Raw genomic sequence first — 14,558 nt, 5'->3', positions numbered from 1 at the left:
TAATATGTGTATTTGGCTTGGTTGTAGTCGAACCAGTGGTTTAGGAGGTGATATAAAACACATCCACTTTTGTAGTATGTATGGTTACTGTGTATGCTGGTAGCTGCTTGGTCTGTAAGAAATAATTTTGATCGATATTTCGGGGTCAATCGCTTACTGTTGTGCCTGTCTTCAAGCATAAACAAAGCTTCGGCTCCAAATATTTGAATTGTGGCTCCACATTTTCTTGCTGCCTATTTCTAATTGTTGAATATATGTGATTATTAGTTTTATGGCCATGACAGTTTCTACACAAGATCTGTTCGAATGTTTCTCTCTCTTTCTTTTTCTCTTCCTCTTCGTCTCTCTCTTCCTCTCTCTCTTCTGTTTTCCTGCTCTAAGAGAGAGTCATTTGGAACAAGACACAGAAGCCTTGATCACTTAACTTTTTTGCTTTTTTCAGTTTCTTGAAGACCCATTAAAGACTGAAGGATGTAGTGTTTTGGTAAAGCAAGATCCCGAAGTGAAACAACATGCTGATGGATCAGAGCATAATGTAAGTTTTCACACAAGCACTTTATTGTGTAGGAAGTGTAGTAAGAATGCCATGACAGAAATATGGGCATTCAAGCTAAATTATCATGGATGGTGTGCTATTGTAACCTATGATACCAGCTATTTTCAAGAATTTTTGTGGTCTTCCAGTTGAGTCTAGTTAGATGTGTTATTTCATGTTTATCACCAATAGTATTTTAACAGAACTTGGTAACAAGCATATTTTTATGAACCATTACCCTTGTATTAATTTTTTATTATGATGGTATGTAATGAATGCATTAAGTACATGTTTGGTATCAACGGAGCAAGGAAGACTTCCTCTTGGAAGAAACTTAACCTCATTATATGTCTTTTAGAGTTCCCAGTCACTATTTACTGTAATATTTACATTACTGAAATCCTGCAGTGGCTGTATGTAATTCCTTCTGATTTCCCTCCAGTACACACGACATAAATGTGAATGGTTTCCCAAAGAGCAGGCACTGAAAATATATGGTGAAGAGCAAGAAGCTGTGTAAATAGCATTAAATTTGGTTAATTTTGATGATAATGAAGAGAATGCAATAATCATTTGATTAAAGGCTGAAAAGCCCTCTTATTTATTGGTTTACAGCTGGAAGATTATTGGGGTTTCTCTATTATCTGAGTTTAATTTTGAAATGTTGCCACACACCCATATATCAAGTTTGCATATGGGAGTATGACCTCCCGATAGAGCAGGCCATAGTGCCACTGAAATCAGAATGGATTATGTGATAGGAATAGAAAGTGAAAGTATGCCAAATAAATACTACACAATGGCTGATAGCAAAATCAGAGACATTAGAACTGATTTGGATGAATTGTGACACTCAATCTTCCCAGTTGATTAAAATCTCTGCAGAGTTGGATGATATTCATAAGAAAGGAATATTGAGAACTGTGTCAGAAGTTAGCAAGCAGCTATAATTCAGCATTTTTATTTTATTTTTTTTTTTTTCATGCAGTCTGTTAAAGATCCATTTGGAATATCTTGGTCCACTGATTATATCAAGGAGGATCCTGAATTGAATTTGGAAATTGTCACTGAGGATATTGTAAGTATTCACATCTCTAATGTATTGCATGTAGTCAGGTAATGAGTCTTTTGCTAATTGTGTAGAGTAAAGGATGTATTACAGTGTAATTAGCACAGATTGTCAGTTTTCTGAAACTTTTTGCTGTTCGTTATTGTAGAGTATTCTTTTACTCCTGAACTTGACTTCCATATCATCTATTATGTGCTGACTGTTGTAAACAGAAGTGGAAGGGACTGGTTGCTGGTATAATCCGGTTTTCTGTAGCCCTTGTTGATATCAACTATATTGTATAATGGCTATGTGTGATGAATACACGTAATTCACATTTATATTAAGTGTAAGTTCTAGTAGTGTAGGTCATTTGAGAAATATTCCTCCTTTCAATAACTTCTGATAAATACAATTCAAAAGAACATTGCTGTTCTTATCTTCTGTGTGAATAATACTTATTCTTGAGTTTGTCATAAAAGTTTTTTTTTGTTTTGAAAAAAAGAGATAAAATTTGTATGTTGTAGATCAGCCCTGATACTTAGGCCACAACCTGTACGTATTGTGGCAGCTTTTGTGGTGCCTGTTGTATTAGTTACAAATTTTTCAGTTGTAGAAAAACCCTGTGTATGGCTTTTGGTGAATGATCGTTCACAGGTGAAGCCAACCTCAACATCTGAGTCTTGGCAGATCTAAAGAAGAAAGATTATTTGTTTAGATACGCTTTATGGCCTTGCTAAGGAAAAGAGATGCTCACATTGATAAACATGTCACAGAAATAAAATTAGGGAAAGACTATACAAGCTTACAGGTCAAGGAACCAAACTATCATGCTAGTGACAGCTCACAGCATGTAAAGGAGTGTAGCTGATTTGCAGCTACCAGACCAAGACTTCAGGTCACAGAGACTCATATTATGCCATTTTGAACAAATTAAAGGGATGCATTGGCATCAAAAGTAGACAGTACAGTAAGTGGAACACCAATAGTGTTGTTCCACAAGAAGGGTTTTACAGAAATAACACCACGCATAGTAGTCAGGGATCTGCAAATCAGAAGATTGGCCAAAACAATGGATTGTAGGGTGTCCTAAGGCATAGCTGTAGTTGTCAAAGTGGCTGGCTTGTAGTTGGTGACCAGTTACCATGAAAATACAAAATGAAGTACTGGCCTTCATATGCAACCCAAGAGATCATAGGTCATATAGGATGCCTCCATAGCACCTGGGCAGAGGTGCAGAGATAATGCCCTCTGCATGGAGTGCTGCTCTCAATGCAAGTGTGGAGAACAGTGTGTTGCTGGTTGTGTGGCCTGGAAAACCATGTCATGTGGTTGGCACTGAAATCACTTATGTGTACCCCACTTGTTACTTTGAAAATACGTATGAAATAGTGGTAGTCACCTGAGCAAATCTATGAATAGGATGCGTTAACATACCAGTGACCATGTGTAGCACACGCAGTTGTGCAGTGAACATCTTAGCTCTGTCATCTGGAGTGACATGCAGTCTAGGGCTTAATCATGATGCAGAAAAATAGGGCTGATCATTTTGATACTGGCACATGGCCAGCAAGACAATGTATAAATTGCAGAATTGGGAATTTTATTAGGTAATTGCATGAGAAGCTAGATTAAGCTTTGTTACTGTACTCCTAAGTATCTGATTTACAATGCCCACTGTGAAACTTTTCTGAAAACCTGTATGTACTGGTTTCTACATCAGATATTTGTTTGTCAGGCTTAATTCTGATGTTCATACATTGCATATTATCATTTCCCTGTGTTTAATGATTTTTGTGATTGTAATTGCTGTCAAATGTGAAGATAGCATTAGCCTGAAAAATAATAGTAAGAGACACATCACCTAGTGAATGAAATCATGAGATTGGATGTTGGGATCAAGAAGTTGCATTAATTTTTATCACTTGCTTGGTGTTGAATGGTAATTATCAGTTGTTTTTTTTAAATTCATATGTTGCAGACCAATGTATGACTGCTACTAATTGAAAGCCCATATCCTGCATTAATGTTCCAACAGCTAAATGTCATGATGAGCTAATGTGGCAGTACTTAAAAAATTGAATGTGAAGGTTGTCTTGTAATGACACATTGTTTTAGAAATTTAAGACATAGCCTCAGAACTATTGTATTTTTTGAAATGTTGGTTGTGTCTGTGCCATCCACTTGTTGCATGATACAGTTGAGGAACTAGACTGCTGATGGCTTATTTTTCTCATGTAGAGTAATTTGTCCAGCTATAGTGAAGTTGAAGAAAATTGAGATTCGGAGATGTGATTATTGAGATGGGGAGAATCATCTATTTCAACCATCAAGTATTGTAAGGGAAAGTGGGTGGCCGAAATGTGGGTTGGGAGCAAGTGTCCTGGGAAATAACCCAGAAAGACTATGCAGTGATTAATTGGAGAACACATTGAGTATCAAATTGTTGTATGTTCGGGATACCTAGGAGAATTAACCAGTTCCATTAGAACAAAGGTAATTTCTGAATAAGGTAGTATACAATGGAATGATATTGCAAAGAAATAGTGAGCTATGGAGTGAAATGAGAGTGCACACAATGTTCTGCAGAGTCATTTGTATGAGTGTATATGGAATGAATATGTAATGAAGCATAAGTATATTTTTCATTATTTCATTCAGTGAGTTGAGATGGGTCGCTTAATAGTCTGTGTGTAGATTATTAGGGCGTATTATTTTTTTTTTTCTGTTTTCATCGGTTGTAGAGTGGATGAACAGGTATACTTAGTTTCCAGAAGATATCGTGTATCTAAAACAAAGTTCAGTACTATGTTATTAGCCACTCTTGTGCTCATCAGAATATTTTGACTCAGAGATGCAAGTTCCACTTAACTTCGGTCTTTGTGTTGAATGGGTTTAGACTTCAGCTATAAGTAGACAGCTGATACAATTTCTGTGTAAAGTTGTATTAATTGTTTGTTCGAGAAGCAATCTAGAGACAAGCTGCTAGATTTGTTAGTGGTAGATTCAAACAAAACACAAGTGTTGTGGAGATTTTTCAGGAACTCAAATGGGAATCCCTGGTGGGGAGGTGATGTTCTTTTGAGGAATGCTATTGAGAAAATTTAGAGAACTGCCATTTGAAGCTGACTGACAAACTATTCTGTTGTTTCCAACATACATTGCACATAAGGACTATGGAGATAAAATTTGAGAAATCGGGGCTGATATGGAAGCACATATACAGTCTTTTTCCCTCGTTGTATTTGCGAGTGGAATGGGAAAGAAAATGACCAGCAGGGTTATGGGGTACCTTTTGCCATGCACCATTAGGTGCATAGCAGAGTATTAATGTATGTGGAGATACTAGATAAAATAAGTATCTGACTAATGTAGTAGGAGGAACAGTGATATTTTTCATAGTAGTAAATGTACAGCTACATACATACAAACTAATCTATTAGTAATTCCCATAATTAGCAGTGTTAGATTAGCATTAGTTACACTTCAGAGGTAAATTCCTGTGGGAGAAGGCTACATCAGATTTGGTGGGTAGCCACCTAGGTGTCAATGAGTCGGAGCATTGGCAAACACCCATTCTTATGCCAGTTCATAAGAACAGGATCAAACAAGATCAGATCAATGACATTGCAACTCATAATATTAATTCTCTACTTAAAATAGGAAAACTAAAGATTTGATGGATGTTTTAGAGAAGCAGAAAATTTTAGAAACAGGACTCCAGGAAATAAGAAATACTACAGAAGAACCATTCAAATCACAAGGCTACAGAATTTACAATAGTAAACCTGGAATGAGGGTTATGAAAGAATGTCCCCAGTTTGGAACTGGGTTTATAGTCAATCGAAAACAATAGATTTGATTATGGATTTTCAAGCCACCTTCCCTAGAATTGCAACTTTGGGTTTAAAAATATATAACAAAATTTATATCATCGTTAATGCCCATACCCCTACTAATGAAAAGAATTTTCTAACAAAGACGAGGAACAAAGTGGAAAAGTTTTGGGATCTCCTTGACCAAGCAATAAACCATGTAAATATTAACATTGTTAAGATCCTGTTAGGGGACTTCAATGCTCAACTCAGAAGAGAAAAGAAATACTGGCATATTATTGGGAAATAGGCTCCACATCAACAAATAAAAATGGTCAAAGACTTCCTGAAATCTGTAGGTAACACAAATTGATCTCAAAGTACACATACTTCAAAAGGAGGCCAAACAAATGTAAAACTTGGAAACATCCTGATTGGAGAAAAGGAGAATGGCAGCTGGATCATGTATTTATGGACAAATTCTTCCATAGGGAAATCTATAATGTTAAAATTCTCAGGCAACAAGCAGAAAATTTAGTTCCATTGAATGCACCTAATAGACATGTCTGGTGGAACTCAGAATATGACAAAATTCATAATGGAAGAGATTGTGCATGGTTAAAATTTCAAACACACAAAACAGAAGAAGACACAACCAACCTCAAAAATATGAAGCAAAAGTGCTCACAAATTATCAGGCAAACCAAGAGACAATCACAGAAAGATCTAATCAACTCAATAGAAGAAATTACCATAAAACCAATTTCAGAGACTTTTACAAAATGTTTGAAAGAAAATTACGAAAATTTGCCCCTGCCACATTAATGCTGAAAAGGGAAGATGGAAAAAAGCCACATAATGACAAGGTAAATGCAGAAATCATGGCAAAAGCATTTAGTAAATTTTTAAATTGTGAAAACCCCAGGAACTTGCAGAATTAATACAAGACTCCACCTGATCTCATAAATCCTCCAACAATTCAAGAGGTGGAAACAGCACTCAGAGATGAAAAATTATAAGGCGTGCAGAGAAGACCATGTTTTTTGCAGATATGTGGACATATGCCAGTGCTATAATTCAAACATCCTTACACATAGCCCTAAAAAAATTCTGGATAACAGAAAAGTTTCCCACACATTGGACCACAGTCATAATCCACCCATTCCACAAAAAAGGAGACAAAAGCAACCCAGGTAATTAAAGAGGTATCTCTCTTAGACTGCACATAGATTTTCTCCACAATCCTATACAAGAGGATCAAACAGCAAATAGAGGAAGAATTAGGTGAATACCAAGGAGGCTTCAGACATTGTAGAAACTGTGCAGAACAGATCATCACTTTAAAATTAGCCATATCATATTACAAGAAACAAAATGAACCTCTTGTTATAACCTCTGTGGACTTTAAAAAAAGCACATGACTGTATCCATAGACTTTCAATGTTAAAAATCTTAAGAAATTTTGGGCTCCATACAAAATTAATGAAATTGAGAGAACTCACCTTAACCAACACTGTTTCATAAGTCAAGTTCAGGGAGGAACTCTCTGAGCCATTCATCATAAAAACAGGTTGAAGACAAGGAGATTGTTGGGCACTCTTGCTGTTGATCTGTGCTTTAGAATACATGATGATGAAATGGTACGAGATTAACCCAAAGAACATCCAAATTGGAAGATCCAAAAACAACACAACTTTAAATTGTCAAGGATTTGCTGATGACCTTGCTCTCTTGTCCAACAGTATTGAGGAAACCAAACAAGTTATCTCACTACAGGAAATAGCACAGAAAATTGGTCTTGAAACATCCTTCGAAAAACAAGTCATCATGTTAACTGACCCGACACTCATAAACAAAATTGGCGTAGGAAACCAAGAAATCAAAATTGTAGATGAATTTGAATTACTGGGAGAAATCAGAACATATAAACTCAATGAAAAGCCAACATGGCATAACAGAATAAACAAATTGACTACAGCACAATATATCACCAAGAACACCTACAACAAAAAGATCCTGTCAATAGCAACAAAATTAAAACACTACAAAACAGTCACTCGACCAGAAAAAAACATACACAAGTGAAACCATCTTCAAAACAACAAACACTGCAGAAATAGACAAAATACTCAAAATAGGGAGAAGAATCATGAGAACATGCATCAAAACTGGTAACAGAAAGATAGACACTGGAGAGTAGCTACAAATGAAACAGTCTTCAAGGAAATAGAACTGGTAATGAGTACAATCAGGAAGAAAGGATTTCATTTTTTGGACATGTAATCAGAACACCAGAGAACAGGATCATCAGGAGACTAACAGAAAAATTGTGGAATAGTAAGTGCAACATTAAGTGGATTATAAAAATAAAGGAAGATATGAATGAGCTACAGATTACATTTCGAGACCTAAGAAACAAAACTGACAAAATCAGGAAACTCACAGACAAACAAACCAGACTGCAAATGAGAATCAACAGACAATAGGAAGGGTGATTCCTGATGAAGACAGAAGAATGAGACCTGAGAGAATGAACAAGTACTGGGCTGACAGGAAACTGAAAAATTCTTTGTAGAAAGTTTGCTGGAGTGGTCCAATGAAGGCCATAAAATGGAAATAATAATTTATTATTATTTCTTTCCTTTCTCAGACGTTATGTCTGGTTAAAAATGGAAAGTGACGTGGACCTAGATAAAGTGTGACTTCCTTTTAACTGTATGGTATATGTTACATTGCATTTAGGAACTTCCAGGTTATTATTATTATTATTATTATTATTATTATTATTATTATTATTATTATTATTATTATTATTGCAACTCAAGACAAATTAAGGTTATCATATCTTACTGAAAGAAATTCTACCTGTATAAGCAATTCCTCAGGGTGTTTAAAATCATCAGATTTCACAAGGCTATAACTTTGTCATAAATAAAGATACAGAATTGGGGTCAGTTTTGTACTTCTATAGATACCTGAGACGCCTTTATTTACAAAGAAATGAAGATTTTCCCATTGTGAACAATTTATGTGTGCACATACAACATCAAGGTGCTTTTCACATCTGTCTTTAGGATCAGATTCGTCATTTATTGATGACAAATATCAAAACTCTTTTGACACATTTAAGCATCCAGGCAATAGACTTCATCCATGCAATTGTAATCATGTCAGTTTAGGAAACTCACTGCTGTTGCCATGTAGCATCATAGTTCAAAGTTGTTGGAAGAGGATGCACTTAAGTGGAGCCTTTCACAAACTCCCACCAATAAAAAAGGTAGCATACTGAGAGACGAAGCAAATTTCAAGGTCAGATCTGCAGCCCCTGATAGTTAATCAATCCCTCTGGCACCTTCTTGTTAAGAAGTGCTCTTTCGTGCAGGTTTCAATGCAATGGTACACCACCCATATGAAAAATTATGTTTCTGATCATATTTTCATCTTTTCTGTTTTTGGCCCTTTTGTGTATTTCCTAATATTTTCGACTCCCGTCGGTTTGTTACAGAATTCGCTAATCTTCAGATTCAGTTCAGTGTTAATCTCACTAAACTGTTCATCACATTACATATGTTTAATAATGAATCATGATTACTTACATATGTTTAATAATAAATCATGATTACTACCAACAAACTTCATGTCCTGTATTGCACAGCACATTACCCTTATTATTGTTACAGCTACCAGTTAGTCTTATCCCTTGAGGACTCATTTTATACATTTTAAAGCAATCAGAAATGACTTGCTGCTGGAGGAAGTAGACAGTTGGTCATACACTAAATGAAACACACTGCATAAAATTCCTTTGTGTCTGCTTGGATTTCAAATTGAAATGGGGTCAACAAATCAGTAAACTTGTCAAATAGTGTTCTGTAGTGACATGTAGGTGCAAGATTCCCTAGGTCAATGAAGAGGTTTGTGCAAGGTGTTCACATCACATTCCTACTACAAGGTTGTATAGGATAAATCCTAATGCCCTATAAGATTATCCTATAGGATAGGACTGAGTGAAAGCATGCTAGAAAGCATTCCTGCAAGTTGACACTCAGGAGGAACACTTACAATTGCAAGGCAGAGAGATATGAGCTTTTCAGTTAACTTGTTCTCATGCTGGTGCCTCGTTAATTTATTATCAATCCAAATGCTTAAGAACTTCACTCATGGATTTTCATCCAGTGTGTCATTGATATGTCCTATCTATAAGTCATTTGGATTTGCTTGGAATTGCATGATGTTTGTTTTTGTAAGTATAAAGGTTGAATTTTTGTGCTGTCACCTGTAAACCAGTTGCAAGCATGTTCCATTATTCTCCTGGCTGTTTCTATTATGAATGTTTTGTTATTTGTTGCTAAGCTAAGCTTTAGTTCTTGTAAGTGTAATTCTTTTAACATCATAACACCCTAGTTTCCTCAAGTAAAGGGAGATCAAGGTTGTAATGTGATGCCAGTAAGTTTTCTCCGCTTCTACTGCATATTTCAGTCATGCTGTAAAGTCAGCACAATATTTTACTAATTACATGATTATGACCTTTACAAGAAGAGTTCATGCTTCTGTGATTGATTTGACCACTCTTCTGATAAAATTGATGGCTGGTCAAGTATACACTTCCTGACTAAATGCCATGGATCTAATTTCAATGGTCACTTTTTCTCCCCAATGTTTTCAGCTACTGTCTTCATGGCATGTTCACTGTTGGTCTTGGAGTTTATATGTTGTCATTTGGAGATACTGAGTGGAACTATAGTCACTAGAAAGTGGAGTGCCAAGTTGAGAAATAGGAACACTGTTGACATACTCATCTGCTTGGGTTCTATAGAGGGGTTACAGCAGTGGAGGCAGCCAGAAACAGTTGTGCCCTGTTTGTGTTTAATGCCATTGGACAGAGCTTTGCAAGAAAATGTTTTTTTATTGTAATGAGACTTCTTTTGCTATTAGTGACTTACATTTGGGATTTGATTGAAATCATTGAAATGCATTAATTCACAGTGATCCATGTCATTGTACTTGAGAACTGGCAAATTTGATGAACTTTGATCATGTCATGAACTTCTGACATTTGCGTGCAATGGGGAAGACTCAAAAATAGGGTGTATAGGTACCACATGCATTACACCAAAATCACAAAAATGGATGTCCATCTGTGCTTGATTGTCATCAGTTGGCTAGTGAACAACACTAACCATTCCTGCCCTGTATCATTAAGCTGATCAGACATGGTGGCTTTGTGCTAAAATAAGGAAAAAAGAGAATGGTTGAGCCCAAAGAAAGCAGCAACAAAAAGCATCCATGAAAGATAATGTTGTTCATCCAGAGTGGTATACTGTGAATTGCTTCCTCAAGGTGTAACCACTGATTACTGCTGAAATTTGTCAACAACTGAGATGTGCTGCAGATGCAGTACATGAATGAAGACTAGGAAGACACTACTCCAGGATAAAGCCCGCCCGCAATATGCTACTCTGACAAAAACAGTACACATGAGTTGGATTTTAAAATCATTGCACCCTCACCTTATTCACCTGATCTAACATTCTCAGATTTTCTCCTTCTCTGCACTCTATTGAACAACCTTCAAGAAACTTCCATTTCAGATGAAAATGCACACTGAACCTAGCTCAAGGAGTTCTTCGCTTTAAAAACCATGTGACTTCTACAGTTACAGATACAAAAAGTCACCCCAGCATTGGGAGACTGCTGTAAATAGTGAAGGAGAACATTTCATTGTTCATTAAAGTCTCTCTTATTTGTATCTGTAGTGTCTATTAACTATTAAACTTACTGTAAAATATTATGAACTATACAACAATTGAATACTTGTTGCAAATGGATGCATATGCATAACGGTTTTTTTACTGGTAAACTGTTTCCTTTCATCTGTGTCTAACAGTATGTATAATGTTCAAAATAATACTTGGTCTGTTGAGCCCAGTGTCTGGGTACAGATATTGCAAACACAGATAGGTATTGTACATATCTTTCCGAATGCAGTTAACTCAGTGCATGTGTGCTAGGTGTTCGATGATGAATATTATTGTCCTGAGTTCTCAAGTTTATAAAGAATTTAATATTTTCTCAAAATAATTCTGATCCCCAAGTGAGGTTGTGGCTGAGTAAATGTCAGAAAATTGTTAATTTCTTGTCATAAAAGGATGTGACTCTGTTGAGAGATGACTGTAATCTCTGCACCATTGATTCTTAGAACATTTTGAGTAGTATTGTGTGGGTCAGCTGTGTTGTGACAGTCATCCAGCATAAAAGCTTATTATTCTTGTTTTGATGTATTGGTGTGTACAATTTTAATGAACAACACAGAGTGTACATTGATGTATTTTGTAGGTTATCAAATTATGAGCATGCTTCTAAAAGTAATTTTGTATGAAGAAAATAAAATGAAGAATTGATAGAACCTGTAAAGTAGTTGATAAATTTGTTTACATCATTGTAAAAATGACTGAACTACTAAATATCCACCAATTGATGTTGGAAATAATTTGAATTTTTTGTATGATCAGTAGGCCTGGTAGTTGCAGCAGATAGAGATACAATTATTTCTTAATGGAAAACAACAGTATACTTGCTCATTAAAGATCAGTTGAATCAAAAGTACAATTCAGCTGAGGATAGAGTGATTACAAGTTTCCTCTTGGGCAATCGCATATATGCAAAGTGAGTTTCTAAATTGTTATACTAACATTTCCTTTTCTAAATGATTGACAATGTGTTCACACAATTGGCTGTGTGGAATTAAAGATAGCTCCTGAAAGAATTTTTTAAAATTACTTTTAAATCAGAAATTAAATAACACCATTCCTTTAAAATACAAATACATAAGGAATGTGTTAAATTAGGCATGCAATTAATGTACGTAAAACTTGAAATCTGAAAGATAAAAGTAAAAAACTAATTGCATTTGGGACACAATAGATTCTGTACAGGACTCATGCAAATAGCATCATTCTTAATGCAGTTTTTTATACTCTAAAAAACTAAAACTATACATGAATTGTACAATTTTAAAACACGAGTTTTTCAATCATCATCATCATCATTTAAGACTGATTATACCTTTCAGCATTCAGTCTGGAGCATAGCCCCCTTATAAAATTCCTCCATGATCCCCTATTCAGTGCTAACATTGGTGCTTCTTCTGATGTTAAACCTATTACTTCAAAATCATTCTTAACCGAATCCAGGTACCTTCTCTTTGGTCTGCCCCACCTCCTCCAACCCTCTACTGCTGAACCCATGAGTCTCTTGGGTAACCTTGCTTCTCCCATGCATGTAACATGACCCCACCATCTAAGCCTGTTTTCTATTTTTCATTATATTTCATTTTCTTATTAAATAGACTATTTATCATGCAACACAGTCATAGGTCCCAATTCTAAATATGTAAGCAATATCTGTTGCTTTTTTGAATAATCATTGGTTAGTTTATTAATGTTCAAATTTGTTCAGTTCTAACAAAAAGTGCTGTCACTTTTGTACTTTGTGAATAAATTGTAGGCTTTGGAATGGGTTTGAAAATGATTACCAAAGCTTCTGCATTTTCAGAAATGTCATAGAAATTGTTTTATACCTTTCTCATTTAAAGTTTCTACAGTGACAAACAATCCAGGATTTATCAGATTAACATGCACATCCTTGCCAGCATCTGTTGCAATTGTGTCTTTAATTGCTTGTTTCGATTCCCTGAAAGAATGATTTTACTCTTCTGAATACCCAGAACATCTTTGATAGGTTGCATTCACAATTATGAGAAGTTGTTTGATATTTTTTTTTCAAAATTAAGGGTTGTTTTGCCAAAATATTATGATACCTTAAGATAGAAAATAATAATAGTTTTGAAAATGAGCAAAAGGTTTGACCTGAATGTAAGTAATGCTCACTCAGTTGTCTAGAAACCATCTTTCAGTACCATAAAACATGGTTTTTGCTTGAATCTGAGTTTGTGCACATTTATAAAAATCTGTAGCTCAGCCAGCATATCATTTTCTGTGTTTCATCTGGTCTCACACTCCTCTCCTCATTGCACCACCAATAGCATCCATCAGAAGTTCACCATGACATGCAGCAAAGAATAACAGTCCATTTCCACTTTAAATACTTTCGAACACAAAGTGGATAATGTGTACTCGTTTTCAAATAGGGAAGTACAGCCATCTCAACAGATAGTCAACTTTTTTGAGACATGAGGTGGTCTTCTTTACATCAGCTCTGATTTGTATGAGCACACAGCAACATGTGTTAGATCTCATTAGTGATGATGGCATGATAAAATGTTTTCGCAGCATCCAGGCAAAACCTGTGAAGCCTGAACCTGTTCATGTGATGAATTAGCACTTTAACTTGTCTTCATTAATCAGAGAAACATTATCTACAAAGCCTGTCTGTAGATCTCCAGATTTGAGAGATCAATTTTGCACATGTCCCCAGTTCAGCAGATTGTGAATTTTTAATGAAGGAGTGAAATATAACATTTGCTTATCGATTTCTGACACGGCATCACCAGTGGTACCATTACCCGCTGTATATTTTTGTTGCCTGTCAACATCAGTCCATTTGTTTCATTTTATTTTTTTGTCAGTCAACTTCATCATTTAATTTGGAGTGAAATTTAGTAGTTAGTTTTTATGCTTTATACATGAATTCATGGTACACATGAATTGACATTAGTCTACATGTTCCAGTAACTCCTTACCTCATGAAAAAAAATGCTCTTTTCTGTGTCATTTTTCAGTGCATTCACCAGATAATCAGAGTTGGCATGATGCATGATACCTTCACACATACATTGAGGTGTATTCGAAACCAACAAAATGTGTAATGCATGAAAGTATTTTTTATTTGTACCAATTGAATGTCTGCCTAAAATTGTGTATAAGCTCCCTGAGCTGAAGATACTATGTAGTGTTTTTGCAAAACTCTCTGCATCTTACTCTTGGGATCTTTAAATAATTTAGTATCCCATCTGTCAGGTGCTTGACCAATTGTCATCTCCGTCGTAAAATAAAAAATCAACAGTTTGCTTCTCTTCTTGTGAAACTGTGTTATTCAATTTGTGTTGTTAATGTTTGGTTACTAGTTATGGAAGTTATTGCACTGGAACAATTAATTTGTTTGTTACTGCATATTTCCATGTTGGGCTGTGTGAATGTAG

At 35.5% G+C, this 14,558-nt stretch overlaps 1 protein-coding gene across 4 annotated transcripts in view; it reads left to right on the top strand.

The window, feature by feature from the left end:
* Window positions 1-14,558, top strand: part of LOC126108760 (zinc finger protein 99-like) — a 178,169-nt gene that overhangs the window by 54,677 nt on the left and 108,934 nt on the right. For 3 of the 4 annotated variants that reach the window (XM_049914110.1, XM_049914107.1, XM_049914111.1), the window contains exons 3-4: window positions 443-535; window positions 1,524-1,613. In XM_049914110.1, the coding sequence (XP_049770067.1) occupies window positions 443-535; window positions 1,524-1,613 (183 nt within the window). The remainder of the gene's footprint in view (window positions 1-442; window positions 536-1,523; window positions 1,614-14,558) is intronic. The other variant, XM_049914108.1, reaches the window with a different exon arrangement.

The sequence above is a fragment of the Schistocerca cancellata genome, chromosome 11 (assembly GCF_023864275.1).
Source record: "Schistocerca cancellata isolate TAMUIC-IGC-003103 chromosome 11, iqSchCanc2.1, whole genome shotgun sequence".
NCBI classification, from domain to species: domain Eukaryota; kingdom Metazoa; phylum Arthropoda; class Insecta; order Orthoptera; family Acrididae; genus Schistocerca; species Schistocerca cancellata.
This window is presented reverse-complemented; position numbering and strand designations above follow the sequence as displayed.